We start from the raw sequence: 19,976 nt of genomic DNA on the forward strand, positions 1-19,976 counted from the left end.
CTCTCCTTACATACATACTTATTATATAATTATATATATATATATATATATATATATATATATATATATATATATATATATATATATATATATATATATATATATATATATATATATATATATATATATATATATATATATATATATATATATATATGTATGTATGTATGAGTGTGTGTGTACATGTGTATACAACATTAATAATTTTGTAACTAGCGTCAAACATTGTTATTTGCTTAGCTAAACGAACTAGAGGGTTCAGTTCCTGAACCGATTATGTGCCTCTGTAATCCTTTACACCACGGCCCACGGGATGGGTATGGGGTGCATAATAAAGAAAGAAATAGAAGAAATTGAAACTGCATAATACGGTTATTGACATTCAATAATAGTAAGATAAAGCAATGAGGACCAAATGGGAGACCAGTGATCAGATGAATATTACAGACTCAAGGGTAGCCTTCTCTTCTTGTATATAAATGAAAAAATAAATTCGTTTGTTTAATTCTAATGCTTGTAGGCGAGAACAGTTGTGAACGCCAGCTAGCGCACAAGTACATGAGCGCCCAAAATACTTTTACACAAAAGACATGTACAGACAGGCGTGTGGCTTCTGACTTCTTTTTTATTGATTAATATTAAATATTAGGCGCCTACCTATAATAGTTATCATTTTATACAAGTATAACTCTCACATAATAAATATAAAAGGAGTTTATCTAAAAACTGACAGAAGTGTTGTGTTTTGTGCGTTGTATCGTGTTTGTGGGTATTCGGGTGTGTTGTGTTTACGCTGGCGGGCGGCGTCCTTACCAACTCCGGATTATGTCTATTACATCACTAAATTTAATAACTTCATTTAATAACTATATGCCTGTTAAATAGAAGATTTTAATTGTTAATAACATTATATTGTCGTTTTAATGTGCAACACGTACACATATGCGAAACATCGAAAGCTGGTGTCCGAAGTGGTAAAAATATTAGTGTGCGATGTTGTCAATGTACGGAGTGTCTTGTATGCGCAACTTATCCAAGATATATTGGTGCTTACAGGTTATATTAGACGAGTCACAATGGACTTGAGAATGGTCCAGGACGGACCGAAACGTCGTCGTCCATTCACTTTCTAATGTGTGATTTGGTCAACAGGTTATATTAACTTAAGTTTCGATGGGTTACGTTTAGTTAGGTTAGGTAAGGTTTAGTTAGGTTAGGTTTTGTTAGGTTATGTTTGGGTAGGTTGGTTAGGTTAGGTAAGTACAAGAGGCTGATATGCCAGCAAATACTCTTTAGGCAACAGTGTATCTTGGATAAGTCGCTCCGCAATATTGTCGCTTGGACCGTCGACTTGCTTTGGCATCACCAGCAGCTTATTTTCGTCTAATTTCGTTATGAAATAATACTTTTTCAGAGTAAAAATGTTTTTTCCATGTTCTACATTCAGCACCAACATTATAATCAGTAAATATATCATATTTATTCATTATTAATGTAATGCCAGGAAGCTTTGGGTAGCTTTCGGTAATTAGACGGTCCCCTGCCAGGTGGGTGGCATAGCAAGGTGTATTTAGTTTTGGCATCTAGTTGTATTTTTTCACCTTATTAACTTCCATTTGGTGTTTATTAAGGGGACCAATTTGGCATAATACTTATGGCTGGCTCATTCTGTCAAGGCCCCCCTAATGACATCTATTTGTGCAGTCATCTACAAATTATTATTATTACTATTATTTTTTTTGTTGCAAACTATACATAGTGCAAAGAAATGCTTTGACACTGAAGGGATTTTTGGTTAAACTCTGATATCAAGCAGCAGTATCTAAAAATCTATAGATGCAACCAGAATGTCATTGATAATACTTTTCTCAGTATTAGTACACTGTATTTATAAAAAATCTAACTTATTTTCATAGGTTAAGGTTTGTTTAACCCTTAAAATGTGGATATGGATATTCATGCATAACTGCCCATACACGAAAAAATTAAAAAATAAATTTCCTTATAGAATGATTAATTTGGGTGCAAAATGTATAGAAAAATGGAAATAAGCCTAATATCTTCAATGTGGCTCGTTTTGAGAAATGAACATGTTCCGTGTGTGTGAGGCTCACCCCACCCATTTGTCATCCCCAGATCTTGCCGTCAGCAACACACACACACACACACACAGTTACCAGTTGATTGACAGTTGAGAGGCGGGACCAAAGAACCAGAGCTCAACCCCTACAAGCACAACTAGGTAAGTACACTGTCCTCAGCCAGACACTTAATGACCTTTGATGTATAGATGATATTTTTTACACTAAATTTATGAATTGATAAATGTATACGTATAGAATGGAATAAAATGTTGTATAGAGCTGTGAAAACCATATGAACATAATTGGTATACTTATACAGTATAATTATAATAGAATTTTATACCATGATGATTACAGCACTGACATGGAAACATTTCCATAAATACTGTAACTGCATTTGCAAAGTAAAATAATCATGAAATCACTGCAGGATTTTTTCATCAGCAGAGATCAACTCTACTAGACCCCTATTGAGCTATTATATCCACATTAGCATTGTGTAAAACTTAGACAATAATAGTTTACATCAATGTATGATAACTGCATTACCCTGCAAATCAGCATATGATGGTAACTGCTCTTAAAGGTTTAAAAAGTAATGATGACGTACCACCACTACTCATAAGGCCACCTCTTGACACTTGCTCTGTCTGGGTGTCACCAGATAATGTCACAATTTTGACCGTTTAGTCAATACTGCTGTTAAGCATGCCTCTTCAGCTGCCCAGATTGATCACATACCTGAGTCACTTGCTGTCTTTGGAACAGGAAAGTTGAAAGTTTTCTATTTTCTAGTTGGATCATAAACTGTCTTAGTGAGAGGATCCTGGGGTCGGTGAGTCTTGGTGGGCTCCCAGTGTTCTCTCGGGATATGGTGGGCATCTAGCTCGGTGATCCTGTTCATATTCCATTTCATAGGAAGTAAAGAAAAATTAATGAGTCGGAACATGTGTTATTATACTATGAAAGAAAATATAAAAGTATTTTACTTTGCATATTGGATTACATTGATATAATCTATACAGTACTGTACACACAATACAGTACTGTGATAGAGGATAAACTATATACATTATATTGTACTGAAAACTTTTTAAAGCATAATACTACAGTATATAGTATTGCCACATTAATTGTAGCATATTTAAGGTGACCCCTCACTCTACTGTTTAGTTTAGTTTTAATAATGGAACCCTTCATTTTTTAAGACCCCTTATAAATCTGTTATTTTTATGCAGGTATCAATGAGTTCGTCAACTTTGATGCGTGAAGCTCACGAGGCTTTTGTGAGTGGCCACAATGGGTCGTCTGCCCATGACCTGATCTTGGCTGTGTTTCCCGGGATACCAGCTTCTGTCCTTGCTGTTTTAATTGTCAAAGGAAGAGTAGGATGGTAAGATGAACAATTGTAGTTCCTGTAATACTTAATTTTTTAGGAACATTTAAAGCAATGACTGAATTCAGCATAAAGAAACTGTGTATTATTGGATGAGAAACTTACATTATAAGTCTGTACGTATGTATGGTCATTCCATACAGTATGTAAATTTTTAGTTTTGAATGCAATTACTAATTTAAATATATTAGTCATTGGTTTTGTAATTTCTGCGTTTGTATGGAAATATAGAATTTTGTATGCAACTGACTTCCCTAAATTATAAATTAAATGTTTCCTCACATCTTGTCATTTCTCACTTGAGAATGAACCTTGTAGGCATTAAACATTGTGTAAATTATAAGTATATTACATTATACAGTTAGTTTTTGTTTTTTAGTCAACCTAGAACATATGACATTTGGAGAAATCCTTTTCCAATTAAACCAAGATGCAGGAAAACTAGTTAGAGGGACAGAAGCCCTAAACAAGAAATTAATCAACATGGAAAATGCAGTCGTTCAGAAAGATTCATGATATGCAGATTTTTGTTAATAAACCATGTGAAGAAAATATCAATGAGTTACATTTTTATATACAGTATAGCAAAAAGGTTTTGCATGCAAATCCCAAACTTATATTACATTTTCACTGCAGGTTTTGGTTTCTTCTGGAGTGTTGTTTCCTTGTGATTCCCCTTACTCTGAGCTTCACCGTTTTGGCAGACTACACCCTAGAACTGTGCACACTGCTCGTCATTCTCGCAGGCCTGACTCTGAGCTTTGCCACACCCACAAACACAGCAGATTATAGTAGTTCCAGCAAAACAAAAAAGGTGTATATTGTATGGATGTTTTATTTAATAAGAGTATTTACTTAACATGTACTCGACAGCATGCCCCACTGGTGATACATTGCAGTTTTTTCATGCAGGCATTCGTGTCAACTGGTGCTACACTCAAGTATACTATTGTATTTCTAATGCAGCTCAAATATGTGTATTTTTGAGGGTTCAATATTGCTACTATGGCTGTAGGAATAAACATTGTTGTTTGAAATGTATTATAAACAGTACATTTGTGTACCACCAGTGGACACAAAGTTTCATTATGAATTCACATTCTCCACCACCAGTGGAGCATACCATTGTAAACCTGATAACTGCAAGTATTTTTTAAAGTATATGGAAAGAAATTGTTAACTATTTCCAATTGGGGAGAAAATTCAGCTTTCATAAGTTGTCCCTCAGTGTTTTATCAAATTTGAGTTGCAGACCACAATATACCGTGCAGTATTTAGTTATTTACATGCTAACTTGAGGGAACACTTTAAACCTAAGTTTTCATTTGCTGGGTACCATATTCCTGGTAAGGATACCTTGTGGCTTTGTCATGTTTGTTTTTTGCTGTTAAGTTTACACAAGATCAAAAGAACACTGTCATAGGCCTATTTGCTCGAGTATGGTAGGCTCTGCTGACACCTGTTGTCAATTCATGTGTATCTAACTTGTATTTGAAATTTTCATAGGTACAGTATTTGCATTAATGATATTGCATTGTTAAGCCTGTATAATTTACTTGCATAATTTGAGTCAAACTACTCAAGAAAGTGGCCAAGTAGATAGAGAAGCTTGTTTACCAGACCACACACTAGAAAGTGAAGGGACGACGACGTTTCGGTCCGTCCTGGACCATTCTCAAGTCGATTGTGTCACAATCGACTTGAGAATGGTCCAGGACGGACCAAACCGTCGTCGTCCCTTCACTTTCTAGTGTGTGGTCTGGTCAACATACTTCAGCCACGTTATTGTGACTCATCGCCTGCATGTAGATAGAGAAGCAATATTCACATAACATAAATGGAAACAAGAGTCACATGTGTTAGGATGTTGGAAGGAACTTGTCCAGAGTCGTAAAACACCTGGAACAGAGTACAAGAGGAAGTTGTTAAGGGCTGTTTGTACTCTGTGTGTGACATTTTCTTTAGCGTTGTTTACATAACAAAATGGGCAGGATTTAGCACAGCATTGTTTATATGTAGACACATGCTTAGTCTTGGGAACTGGAGAACCATCCTTAAAAAGGTTTATTTAATCAACATATTTTCAGTTTATTTCTTTAGCATTGCAAAAAGCTGGCTAATATACTTTAGTTCATGACAGAAGGCTCATGACATAGGGTTCATAATGTATAGTTCCTGACAGATGTGAATATTTGTTATATTAGCTGTGATGTGTTTCAGCACCTTGGGTGTGTGACATCATTGAGAGCTCTCTTAAGTCTGGCTACATCAGTTGCCATCCTTGGTGTTGACTTTCACTCCTTCCCACGCCGGTATGTATTATAACTGTCGGGTTAATTGGTTTAGTCAGTGCATTATCACCATCTGCTACTGTATATGCAAAAAATTATTTGAAGGTCTCTTGAATCTTTCTCTAAAATTAATTTATTAATTTACCTTTTATGGAACAGGTAATATATATCACAGAACCTTTTCAATTGTTTATTGTTCAGCTGTACTATTTGCAAAATATGTTTGATATGACATGTTTTTAAAATTGGCAATTGAAAGTTTTGTGATATAATTTTCACTATTAGATTTGCCAAGACTGAAGAATATGGCTACAGCCTCATGGATGTGGGTGCTGCTGGATTTGTTGTTATGAATGGCATTGTTGAAGGGAAGAAGCGAGCATCATACAGGTGAGCTTTAAGATCTATCGAATTGCAGCTGTTGTTGAAACAACCAGGATTTTGGGACAACAAGACTAACGTAAATGTATTTTTTTCACCAGCGATATTAGTTGAATACACTCAGTAATGTTAATGTGCTGGCGATGAGTCACAATAACGTGGCTGAAGAATGTTGACCAGACCACACACTAGAAGGTGAAGGGACGACGACGTTTCGGTCCGTCCTGGACCATTCTCAAGTCTCATCAACTTGAGAATGGTCCAGGATGGACCGAAACGTCGTCGTTCCTTCACCTTCTAGTGTGTGGTCTGGTCAACGTTAATGTGCTCCTAAAACATATATGTGTGAAATGTTCAAATTCCATTTTGACATGGGTTGATGTATGCAGCATTAACACAGTGCAAAAAAATATGATTTGACTTGTTTCTTTTAACATAAGTTGATTTATATGCATCTTTTAGGAAATTCATACATTGCACATCATATTTAGCCATAAAGTAAGCTTTCTATGTAGACAAATATACAAGTTAATTAGTAATATGTTTATGCCCAATTTATTTTAACATAAAATGACCAAGGTTTATTGCACGAGACGGAGTTATCTTGAGTGTGCTGGGCGTGTTGAGGCTGGTGCTGGTACGAGCTTCGGACTACCAGCACCATGTGACTGAGTATGGCCAACACGGAAACTTCTTCTTTACTCTAGCATTCATCAAGGTAAATACTTGTATGAATATTTGATATATAGTATACAAAATCATTATACTGTAATTAGTACAAGATGATTTTATACTTTATTCATAAGGTCATGCATAAAGTTTGTAATTATAGATTTGACCTCTGTTACCTTATCCTGACTGCCTTTCAGCTTCAGAGATGGACTTTTGTAGAATCATCAATGAGCATGCCACACACTTAAATTTTATACAATTCCTATTTTAAAAATCTCTGGTGGTTTTAAAATGCATCATTTTAAGCTCTTGTTGAAGAAATAACTGTCTTCCATGACAGATTCAACTAGCTACATCTAGTAATTCATTCTCCTGATTGAGAAGTGGACTTTGCTAGTTGCCTCATTATATTCTAAACTTGCTAATCTTTTCTGCTGTTCTTGTCTATAACTATGTTAGGAAAAGTACAGTACTTCTGACCTATCTGTGTTAATACAGTAAATGAATAAATGCTCGGCGTATTCTTTTTATGATCATTTATGTTTTTGTTTTTTCAGGTTACGTGCTCGTGGTGGGTTTGGCATCTTAAGTCTCTAGGAAGTTTCTTGGTTGCATTATTCCTCAGCTTTTGCCATCACTTGTATCTCACAATTGGTAATGGTGGTCCGTGGACACTGAGTGACGCTGGACGGGATACACTCATACTTGCCAATAGGGAATGGCTGGTCTCTATGCCTGGTTACGTGGCTCTGTACTTTCATGGTGCTGCTCTTGGAGCATTTCTTTTCAGCAGGTATTACAATCTATTTTGTTACAACTATGGCTTTTGATACCATATTAATGTGTAACCATTTTTTTTGTTAAGGTGCTTCATGCAGAGCTCTTCTGTAGAGCTTTTAACTTACATTAAGATGTTCACAACATTTATCAACATTGGGATGATTTATGTGGAATAGGTTTTCATTTTATTGAATCCTGGAAAAACATAGATCTCTGAGCTGCATTGGAAGCAGTGCATGTACCACAGGTGGACACTAATGCCTACATGAGAAATCTGCAATGTACCACTGGTGAAGCACACTATCACAAACATATTAATTACAAATGTATGCATAAATGCTAGACATATTGTTTTCTGAGCTTTGTTATTCTACTGTTCATGTAGGTATTGTGTATTGACGACCTGTACAATCTTAGGATCGTGGGACAATCAGCTAAGCTACACCTGACACTAATGCCAGAAGGGCTATGCATGCCTGCAGAACCATATAAAATGCTTGGTTAAAGTCATTGTCAATTCAACCACAATAATGGATGCAGTCTCAGCTCACTAATTCAGATCATATGGGGTGGATTGCAAATCAAATTACTGTACCAGTATTTCTACATATGGTTTTGCCCTGTTTGGGATGGGAAGCCTGCATTTAGGGTTATCGAGCTTATTCCCCCCTTACCAATTACTGACTTTCCCCAGTATTCAATCCACAATTTCCTAATTCCTGGTACCTATGAAAGGCACCAAGTGAAAGGATACTTCTTGGATACTCTGCTAAAGGGTTCCTAACCAAATCGTACTCTTTCGACAACAAATAAGGGAAGTGATTGGCAAGCTTTTGGAAATTCTCAGAGCCTTGGTTGGGAGTCACTGTTCTATCCTAATTACCAATAGCAACAAATACCTGCTTCTCTTCACCCTCACCAGGTGGCAGTACCACTGTACCAGAGGCCCTACAACCCAGAATGACCTTACATACATCCTGATTGCACTTAGAGACCATTTTTCAGTTAAGATTTTACAACTTTATCCAAGTGTGTTAGTTCATCTATGCAATCAGGATGCCTAGCTTCTGATCCAAGGACCACTTTGATATCTTTAAAATCAAAATTTTTGTATCATGACTTTACTCTGTCATAGATGCTGTCTTTTTTGTATCGTTACAGAAGCGTACACACAAAGCTGTCGTATTCACTCACCATCATGACGTTGTGTAGTGGAGTCTGCTTAGCATCATTACACTTCTATGTGGACTTGCCATCCAGGAGATTGGGTAATCCCACTTTTGTATCCTTAGTTGTAAGTACTATAATGTGGTCATTGTTATTCAGATTTCTGTGCTATAATGAACTTGTAATCATTCAGAATTGGTTAAAATCTCATATCTTTTACTGGTGTAATACCATCTACAGTACATGTAGTTATCACGTGTTTGCAGGCGATGAGTCACAATAACGTGGCTAAAATATGATGACCAGACCCCACACTAGAATGTGAAGGGACGACGACGTTTCAGTCCGTTCTGGACCATTCTTAAGTCGATTGCTCGAAACGTCGTCGTCCCTTCACATTCTAGTGTGTGATCTGGTCATTATCACATGTTTGTCTATGTATAAATGAAAACCAATATTTATTTACCTTCCAGATGTTTTTCACACTGATTGTGCTTACACAATTCTCCCTTATTGAGGAAAGTCTCTCAAAGCTGCTCCCCAGGATGTCACCAGTGCCTGTTGCCTTCCAAGCCATCAACCACAAACCTTTGCTCTTCTTTCTTTTGTCTAATATTTCCACTGGACTTATAAATAAAAGCATAAATACATTAGAAGTCGCATATCCCTGGGATGTTAGTATCATCACTGTATATGCCACTTTATTAGTGAGTGTTATCTATTTCATTTTCATTACTGATGTTAGATAAAAGGAATGTTTACAAGCAATTATTAAGAGCCAGTTAACAATTATAGTTTAAACAAAATTGTAACAGTGGTTCTTTCACTCTTGCCAGATACTTGTGATCTCATACTTCTGTGATATATCCCAAACAAGATTTTGGTATATTTCTTCAAGTTTCTCAATAAATATGCTCTGTCCTAGATGTGTATCCATGTGCCACCCTCTTTTGGGCGAGGTGTAATTTGCATACCATATCTTAACATTCACAGGATTTGTATGATTGCTTTCTAAACCTGATCAAGTGTGATCTGAGGTAATTGACTGAATCAGTCAGGTATGGCAAATAACCTCTTAGTCGAGCCTGGCCTCAGGCCGGGCTCGGGGAGAACAACTCCTAGAACCTCTCCAGGTATGCTCCAAGTATACACACACGTGATGTGACCAAATGTACCAGATTGGCCTGAGATCAATTCTCATTAAACTGTGAAAGTAGTGGACAAACTTAAGTGTCTAAAGAAAGTGCTTTGCCATGAAGACAGTACAGTACTGTATAGCACTATGGCAGAACATATTCAAGTTCCTAGATATTATTCAAGATGCCAATATGAAAGCAGAAAGACATAAGCTGAGTGATGTTAAAAAGGCAGCTCGATCAACTGTGCTGAAGCCTGAATTTTGCTTTTCTTGTATTTCCGTTGGGCGGGATTTGACTTCGAAGGCTGTTTTGGTATCTTTGAAGCCGCCTCATTCACCACACTCGCGATCTTTGGGTTCATACCCCAGTGTCCTTGAGCCAGTTGCTGTGTCGCCAGCTTCCTCTTTGGGTTTTTCGGGGTTCGGTGCCATGGCACCTTCCCCTTCCCTCGCTCGATATGCGAGGGGAAGGGGAAGCGAGTGTTATCTCATACCCCCAACTCACTGACGCCTCATCTCTGAGTTGGGGTTTTGTGACCAGTGCTCAACAGTCCGGCCAGGGGCATTGGGGTCTGTCCTTTTGTTGGGCTCACAGCACAGTTTTGAAATTTACGGCTGTGTGGCATGTATTGCGCTGGATTTGGCTTCCTCGGGGCTCTTTTGATCTGGCTTCATTCGAACTGTTCTCCCATGGTGCACTGTCTCAACCGCAGGGGGCTTCCCTCTGATCCTTGGCTCTTTGAGGCTGGTTGCTTCGGGTAGCTCTTCTGCTGAATTCTCGGGGGTTTAGCTCTCCATGCAGTTCACGGCCGAGGCATATCCAATGTCCTGGCAGATGGCTTGTCCCGGTTCCTTCTGCTTTCCACGGAGTGGACGGTGGATGCCAAGTCCTTCAGTTGGCTTTGCCAGATGTACGGCTGCCCAGAGGTGAACCTCTTTGCGTCAGTGTGGTCTTGGCGTTTTCTATACATGGTGCTGTTCCCCGATTGTGAGCCCGTTGTTGTGGATACTTTTCAGCAGGACTGGTCACAGTGGGGGGCTCCTGCACCTCTTTTCCCCAGTTTGGCTGTTACTCCAGGTCCTAGCTCACTTAGGATCCTATCAGAGGAGGGTGCTTGTTCAGTGTCCGAATCCGAGCATCTGTCCGCAGCTCTGCCTCTACCAGCAGATCGGTCCAGTGAGGTGCCTTGCTGGTTCAATTTACTACTCCGTACTTCCCATCTGGTCTTTCTGACACGGGTGTAATGCCATTTCTATGGTGATTAGGTGGCTTCTTTGATGGTCTCCCACCTGCGGTCTTCTTCTTGGCAACAGTATGAAGTCTCTTGGCAGTCTTTCCGCCAGTTCCTTTCTCTTTGTAGGTTATCTTCCATTTTGGTTCAGGTTGTTTTGAGCTTCGGCTCTTTGGTCCCACCTCACAATTGTCAATCAACCAGTGTACAGATTCCTGAGCCTATTAGGCTCTAACATATCTACATTTGAAACTGTGTATAGCGTCTGCCTCCACCACATCATTTTCTAATGCATTCCATCTGTTAACTACTCAGCTTACTATAGTGTCGGTGTGTTAAGCCCTTCAGAGGATTCTGTTTCCTCTGGGTTCTGTCCTCTTGACTCCATTCTAATTGCTCCCTGGTGACTTGTTCCCTGTTCTGTAGGGAGGGTGGGGGTTTGTTTTGGCCCCCTCCCCCCTTTGGAACTGGTACTGTATTTGTGTAGCTCAGTCCTTCTGTGGAATTGGGGTGGAAATAAAACCCATCTGTGAGAATGTTGGATACACTTACTACTGTTACCTAGCGGTAAATAAGTACCTGGGAGTTAGACAGTTGCGCTGCTTCCTGGGGGTGTGTAACAAAAAGGAGGCCTGGTAAAAGACCGGGCCGCAGGGACACTAAGCCCCGAAAACATCTCAAGATAACCCTGTACAGTATGTGAATTGCGTGGAGAACCAGAACCTGAACCACTCGAAGCATCCAGCTCCACAAGGCAAGGGACCAAAGCAACCCCCCCCCCCAGGTTCAGGTAATGAAGTACTGGGGAGCTAACAGAGCAGAGATGGAGCACAATACCCAGAGGAGGCCAAATACTCTATAGAAAATGCCACACAGCTGGAAACTTGTCCACCATTCTCTGCGTTTGAAGGAATGAACCCGACCACTGACCCTAGAAGGCCTAGTGAACATCGGTTACGAAGCCTCGGCACAGAGCTTAGCCATCTGTAAACACATCAAGTGATGGGAAAGGATGGCGCCACATAACTAAAGCCCAAAAGGGAAGCCGGTGAAGGGTCAGTAGAGCCCGAACCCGCTAGTCTTGGGAGCAGCAAAATGAGCAGAACTGAAGAAACTAGTACAATGCCAAGAGCCAAATGCTACCCAATGGGGAAAAAACAATCATACAGGTAAAGTTCACACTCCTGCACAACTGCTTGACCAACTCACAAGTCCCAACCAAATCTGAACCTGGGAAGTCAAGTGGGACTTCTGCAAGTTCACCAAGAACCTGAACCTGGCAAGCTATGAAAGAACTATATCCCAGGCCAACACGCTGACTGATTGGGGGGGCCCACTCTAGCCAGTAGTCAAACCTACACTAACCTGGTAAAAAAAAACATGGGGAAACCAAATTCAAGCTGAATGGAAGAACCCTGAAGTAGTAAGTCTTATGACACAACAAAACCTATATGGTCCTTGAACCTGTGATGTATAGGGACGTGCTACAAAGAAGCATCCTTGAGATCCAGGGGGGGCACCATCCAAGCTCCTGCCTGTAGTAGAAGGAAAACTTGGGGCAAAGTCATGTAAAGGTCAGGCAGAGAAAAGTTATTCAATCCCAAAAAATTGAAAATGTACCACATTTACTCCAAATCTTGTTTCAGGACCAGAATGGCCGAGACATCCACCAAAAGGAGGTAATTTAGACCACACCCAAATCCAACTAATCATTAAAACAAATAGCACCATGAAAGATCTAATATTTCACTGCAATATTTAAGTACTGTATTTTCTCCTGAAGCAATTGTCTTGATAATTTTAGGATGTTTAGTCAAACAATTTCCTTTTATGCTAAAGACCAAATTTCACTTGATTTTTCTGTTCATACTGGTTACAAATTTTAATATTCACTTCCAGCTGTAATATACTGTACTGTATAATGCCTGTTATTCCATTTCATCAAACAAAAATCTGTGTTATAAATTTACTGCTATGACTTCTGTGATTTTTGTCATAACTGCAGAGTTGTGTGAGGTAAATTTGGAAAGTGAGCAATTTTTTAGACATTGTAAATTGTGATAGCCAGTAATTATGTACAGTTTTATTTTTAATATATTATTTAACTAAGATCCTTAGTGTCAAATTACATTTGCTAAATAAGATTAGCAGACCTTTCAGATTACATCTGAGTAAGTTGGGCTATTGTATGAATATTTTTTCAAAGTATGTCTGTGGATATCTAAATATATTTTCCATACATAATAATCTCTTCTCAAACTTAAAGACCAAGGTCATATACAGATATCAAAGGTTAATTTCAATGAAAGTGTTTACATGCCTAATACAGGGAGGTACTTAGCTTTCTACAATACTCGGAATGCAACACGTGCAGACTGTTTGCTTTAAATAAAAACATAGGTACTAGAACATTTTTATTTCTAGTATATTTTACAGCCGAGGGTATAGTACAAAGCATATGCCACAGATTTTCCTATTCCTCCCTAATTACCCCAACAATAAAATTTATATAAAGCTACCAATCAATGTACATAATTCACATGGTCATACTTCATAGAACAAGGAGTATGTGGTCCAGTCTGTGAGGTCTGGCAAAGCTTCTTGTATAAAGTTTTCTCAGGAATCATTCAGTGCCTTAGGGACCGTAGTATTGCATCTTGACATGCAGTGAGACATTTAATGAAACTATTTATTTGGTTTATGTAATACGGACAAAAGTTTGATAAAGTAATGAATATTTACACGTTTTGTCTCTCCTGCCAATTGATTCCCTAAATACAACAACTAAGCAACACGTCAAAACTAAGAGAGAAATACACAAACTAAAAGATAAAATCATGAATGTTCAGAGAAAAAGTGGTAGTGATTGATGCCTTCAATGGCCAGCTAGAGTCAACTCTTGATCACTGTAGTTAAACTATGCATATTTAGTCCCTTTTATTTAGCTTCACATGTTGTACTGCAGCCATTAATATCTGATTGAAACTCTTCTGGATATTCTTTGCAAAGGTGAGCATGCCATTTAATTTCAAGGTTATGCAAATTAGCTAATACTGTACTGACCTAAAGGATTTGGAATTTTAGTAGTTAATAAATGAATACACCTATCTGTTCTCTTAAATATCAATAAAACAATTATTTTATCTTACAAAAGGAAAACTTATTTTCAGCACCAGAAAATAGCAAGGAATTATAACTAATATAAGACAACTGCAGTACTGAATCCATGAATGATCACTGGATGAAGACGTCTTCATCCAGTGATCATTCATGGATTCAGTACTGCAGTTAATCCAAATAATCCATACAAATAGCACAAATATTAAAGACTAGTTTGTAATGACAAAGTACCATACAAAAATGTTACTCCATGAACTTTTTCTTGCAACACTTATTAAGTCTTCCAAAACCTTCATCAATAACAACTTCTTTAATGCAGCCTAAATCATTTTAAGCTCATTATACCTACTGTACTCTTGAATTAGTAAACCTCTCAGCATCTTTATTCAACTAATAAGGTAATTGGCTACATATACTGTTTAAACTAGAACTGAAAATTAATTTTGACATCTGTATTTTCCCTCTGTGATAGAAATATGACACAATTATAATTTAACTTAGTACTGAATAAACTTGAGCAACTGCAATGACTGCCATTTCTGAGCTACATCTGAGAGTTTGTGCGCGGTCTACAAACCACATGTTGCACAGTAAGCAGCTTGCTAAAATTTCCCCACATTATATAAAAAATAAGGTCAATTAGGAAGTTAGCCACTGTCTAGACAACCATGAACTGTGCAAAATATCAATGCTTGGTCGTTCGCAAATATGGGTACCAGTGATTTTAGTTTTAGAGCTGAATAAGATTAAGTTACATAAATATTCAGAGGCAAAATGTAACAAAGAGTCACACTGCTCAGTCCTCAAAACAGTATTTACATTTTTGTTCCCCGTATGGAAACATAAGACATGAGAAAGGAAAGACTCAAAAGGACAGCATTATCAAACACAACATATGTACATAAAATGTTCCCCCCCCCCCTATGATACAGTATAAACAGAGCAGTAACTAAAGCTGGCATACCTTCATTTCCATCTGCCTTTACACAATCGCTAAATGTCCGTTAATCTCAATTTTTCTGCTACAATATTTAACATGGTAAACAAAAAGTGATGGCTCTTCCTTTGGGCTTAATGTATAACATGGGAGAAGACCAGTCTAATTCAGATCAGAATACTGCACTGGGTGATTAAGGTCATCATGAGATGATTTGTGCTAACCAAGTATTATCTTGCTAACCAAATCCCGATAATCGACTCCACCCTAATATGTGTGCTATACATATGGCGATAATTGCTTTAACATATGGGACCTGCAAAACCAGTATCCCTACATATGTGGTTTATGGACCAGAGTATGAAGGGTGTGAGCAGCATGGGTGAGCATGTTTGTCTGAGAGTTTGAGGCCAGATGCTTGGGGCTGGCTAGCTTTACTCAACTAAGCAGGGTGATGGTCTTCGGGTACAGGACAAAGGCTGGTAGGGATTGGTTCTATAAAGAGGGGGTCGGCCATAATTGTGACCTCCTCTCCCCAACATAATGGGGTAAGGTAGCTGGCAGAGTGCCTAGATTTCTTGTTATGTAAATAAATGGTAACGTCTGTTCAAGGTCGGAGGCCAGAGGGGGAAGAGTAAAGATGGGGGAAAGGGGGGGGGGGAGGTAAAGGGAGGGGAAAGAAAGATGGGGGGGAAAGGGGGCAGGGGGGGGGAGAGAGACTATCCCGGGCACTGCTGGGTACCCCTTCTAGTTATACTGCACTGCTAACAGCATATAATACCATCAACACTATGCTAACAGTAGTAAGACCTGTTATCTCCAATGATATTTAGGTACTGTACTGAAGACTATAAACTTGGGTGGTAAATAAAAACAAACAATTATATATACTGTACTGTACAATATATATATAATAAATATATATATTTATTTATATACAGTACTGTATATATTTATATAATTATTTATTCTGCCTCTGCCCCTCTAGTTGTTGAAGAGCTCTCACTGAGCTTCACTGTCCATCAGTGACATGCATCAGGCCCAATAATATTATAGAATTAAATTTTCAATTTACTTCCCAAGCGAAAAAGAACATAAGAAATATAGAGATGCTCTGTGGTGGAATTAACGATTTAACCTTTCTAGTCACATTCAATACAGATTTAATTAAATTATAATAATATGAGCTAAATTGTTTCAAAGTACAGTACCGTACATTGTTAAAAAACCACAGTAATAATTCAGAGTATATTGTTAAAATTTTGGAGTGTTTTGTGTGATGGCTGCAGCAGTTAATAAGTAGATAATGGTGAACATACCTATGTGAAGGTAGTGAAGTGAAGATGTATTAGCCAGCCTAAAATCCAAAATTAACTTTGATAGCAGGACACAGATGTTCACTTATTACTAAATTAAAAGTAGATGGCACTAACGTTCCCAGGTTAGTGTGGGACTTTGTATTATAATAATAATAATATTGTACATAATAATAATTGTAGCAATAAAATGTTCTAATGAGATTCACCATTTTTATCCTGACAAAAATTGGAAACATATTTAATGTAAGTGAACTCATTATATCAAATTCTAAACTAAACACTGATCATTGAGAACTGAGAACAATTTATTATGCTATATAAACACTTGAGATAATGAACACTCAAATAAAATCTCACCAATAGGATAGTCACACACAAAAAAATTGTATATATATACTGTGTGTGTGTGTGTGTGTGCATGTATTCACCTAGTTGTGCTTGCGGGGGTTGAGCTCTGCTCTTTCGGCCCGCTTCTCAACTGTCAATCAACTGTTACTGACTACTAACTTTTTTTTCCTCCACACACACACACACAAACACACACACCCAGGAAGCAGCTGTCTAACTCCCAGGTACCTATTTACTGCTAGGTAACAAGGGCATCAGGATTAAGGGGAAACTCTGCCCATCTGTCTCCGCCAGGTGCGGGGATCGAACCCTGGTCCCCAGGTCCACGAGTCTAGAGCGCTGTCCACTCGGCCACCCAGCCCCAGGGTGTATGTGTGTGTACAACCTCGGTGTACAAATTTAATTCATACCAAAAGATGGATAGTAAAATCGAATATTCATACACCGAATCACTTTTTCCCATAAGAAATAATGTAAATTGAATTAATCCATTCCCCACACACCCCAATAACTTAAAAATACATTATACGGAATATCACATATTCTTTTTAATATACCTTACCTTTATTGAGGACTCTTGTTGGCATATGGAAGATGGTGAGGAGAGGGGAGGGGGGAAGTGTTAGTGTTTGGAAGGGGAGTTCCCTTCCATTATAACATCAGGCACTGATGACATTTCTGGGGTACTCTCTCTCTTACATTTTCTAGGTATACCACTAGGACCTGGTTGTTTGTCTCACTAAGAATCTGCCTATAAATACATCACTTATTTTTTCCCTACATTTTAACACTTGTCTGTAGTGAGACATCACATTGTTATTAAAAAGGTTAATACAACGGCCTGCTGCAGTTTTATCTGGGTGAATTTACTTACCTCCTTTCAGCAAACCTTGCAGTTCTTCACATTACATATCACACCATGAGGACCCATGGGGTGATAAATAAAAAGAACTTTTCTGTTCAGAAACCAAAAAAAAAAGCAGAAAAACAATAAAATTCTTCACAAAGAACTCAAGCGAGGTCGTCACTAGGCAGGATACACTGGTAAACTGAGTGTGCCTCTCCCAGCAGAACCTATATGCCTGACCCATACAAGTATCAACAAAAGAGTTGTATTCCGGAGCAAACGTCATACACTGGGTCAAATTTGATGATGGAATTTACATTGTACACCGAAAAGTTTGTACTCTGGGGCATTCGTAGACCGAGGTTCCACTTTATATATATATATACACACACACACAATCTGTAAATATATGCATATATACTGCATACATCTTGTATATACAAACATACATTCAATATGCAATAGGACCCCAGTTTTACACAACCATGATAAAACAATCACAGTACAGCACTGTACTTGTTCCGGCAAAGCACCCCAACGCAATGGAAGGATGTCCGAAGTGAGCATCATTCCTAGACTGCAATTTTGTTCCCACAAAATATTTTGTAACCAAATAAACCAATAAATATTATAACTATAAGATATACTTGTATAAGTAATCATTATTACTAGAAAAGAATATAAAACCATTTAATAATTGATTGAAATAAACAACAGTACTCTTATATAAATTTATTGTGGAGACCCCAAATGCACTTACCTGTACACCGTGCACTTACCTGTGCATCATGTATTCTTACCTGTGCACCATGCACTTACCTGAGCATCATGTATTCTTACCTGTGCACCATGCACTTACCTGTGCATCATGTACTCTTACCTGTGCACCATGTACTCTTACCTGTGCACCATGTACTCTTACCTGTGCACCATGCACTCTTACCTGTGCACCATGTACTCTTACCTGTGCACCATGCACTCTTACCTGTGCACCATGTACTCTTACCTGTGCACCATGTACTCTTACCTGTGCACCATGTACTCTTACCTGTGCACCATGTACTCTTACCTGTGCACCATGCACTCTTACCTGTGCACCATGTACTCTTACCTGTGTACCATGCACTCTTACCTGTGCACCATGTACTCTTACCTGTGCACCATGTACTCTTACCTGTGCACCATGTACTCTTACCTGTGCACTATGCACTCTTACCTGTGCACCATGTACTCTTACCTGTGCACCATGCACTCTTACCTGTGCACCATGCACTCTTACCTGTGCACCATGTACTCTTACCTGTGCACTATGCACTCTTACCTGTGCACCATGTACTCTTACCTGGACAGCTGTCTAACTCCCAGGTACCTATTTACTTGTAGGTAACAGGAGCATCAGGGTGAAAGAAACGCTGCCCATTTGTTTCTGCCTCCAACGGAGATCGAACCCGGAACCTCAGGACTACAAATCCGAAGCACTGTCCATTCAGCTGTCAGGCCCCTTGAGACCATAGACCAAAACCTGGCTCCCTCACAGAGGCACAGAGAGCAAGGGATCTGTGATAATCCTCACCATAATCCTAATCCTTGTTGGACCAAGTTATCACAAGCCAGCTCGGGGAATACAAGAACTCTCGAGACCCTCTCCAGGTATGCTCCAAGTTTACCATAATAGTAGCCACTAGAGAAAGCTGACATCATCAAGGTATTTCAACAACTCGGAAAATGGTCTTGCTAGTGGCTAGTGCACCAGGTGGCAGCACTAGGGACTCATGGATCAGTCAGTCAGTGATCTACCTCAGTCAAGTGAAGCCAGTGAGGAAAAACCGACTCACCCGGTAGGGTAAAGGAGGCCACCTTGGACCCATCAGAAAGAAGGGTTTCTGGGAGGACTCTGAGGTGGCTCCTGGTTGATGTCTCACGACGGAGAACCAAACAGAAGTCCTGAAACTTTAGGCATTATTCCTAAAGTGATGTGGTGGAGGCTGACTCCATACACAGATTCAAGTGTAGATATGATAGAGCCCAATAGGCTTAGGAACCTGTACATCAGCTCATTGACAGTTGAGAGGCAGGACCAAAGAACCAAGTACAACTAGGTGAGTAGACACACACACACACACACACATATACATACATTCATACATACATATAGATATTCATCAGCTTGTTTCGACAGCACCTAAATTCACTTGATAATTTGTTAACATAGCCATATCATTTTATTATGTTGCACAATAGAGTACTATAAAACTTATATGTAC

The 19,976-nt window shown here is 38.7% G+C and overlaps 1 protein-coding gene across 6 annotated transcripts; it reads left to right on the forward strand.

The window, feature by feature from the left end:
* The first annotated feature begins 759 nt into the window (after positions 1-759).
* LOC123773914 (uncharacterized) lies at positions 760-9,695 on the forward strand. Of its 6 annotated transcripts, XM_069318643.1 has the most exons (11): positions 791-974; positions 1,415-1,464; positions 2,137-2,242; positions 3,323-3,477; positions 4,117-4,294; positions 5,701-5,792; positions 6,057-6,161; positions 6,732-6,870; positions 7,382-7,617; positions 8,766-8,898; positions 9,245-9,695. In XM_069318643.1, the coding sequence occupies exons 4-11, from the start codon at positions 3,329-3,331 to the stop codon at positions 9,518-9,520; spliced, it is 1,308 nt and encodes a 435-aa protein (XP_069174744.1). In that variant the 5' UTR covers positions 791-974; positions 1,415-1,464; positions 2,137-2,242; positions 3,323-3,328; the 3' UTR covers positions 9,521-9,695. The 6 variants fall into 6 exon arrangements, with proteins under 6 accessions (XP_069174740.1, XP_069174739.1, XP_069174744.1 ...); XM_069318639.1 differs by lacking the exon at positions 1,415-1,464 and having other exon boundaries at positions 760-974; XM_069318638.1 differs by having other exon boundaries at positions 772-1,464.
* The last annotated feature ends 10,281 nt before the right edge of the window (positions 9,696-19,976 follow it).

This window comes from Procambarus clarkii, chromosome 91, assembly GCF_040958095.1.
Source record: "Procambarus clarkii isolate CNS0578487 chromosome 91, FALCON_Pclarkii_2.0, whole genome shotgun sequence".
Lineage (NCBI taxonomy): Eukaryota > Metazoa > Arthropoda > Malacostraca > Decapoda > Cambaridae > Procambarus > Procambarus clarkii.

Coding starts and splice junctions, on each gene's coding strand:
- LOC123773914 (XM_069318639.1), top strand. CDS start 3,329: ATGAGTTCGTCAACTTTGATGCGTGAAGCTCACGAGGCTTTTGTGAGT. Junction 4,295..5,700: donor GTTCCAGCAAAACAAAAAAG/GTGTATATTGTA, acceptor GATGTGTTTCAG/CACCTTGGGTGTGTGACATC. Junction 8,899..9,244: donor CCACTTTTGTATCCTTAGTT/GTAAGTACTATA, acceptor TTTACCTTCCAG/ATGTTTTTCACACTGATTGT.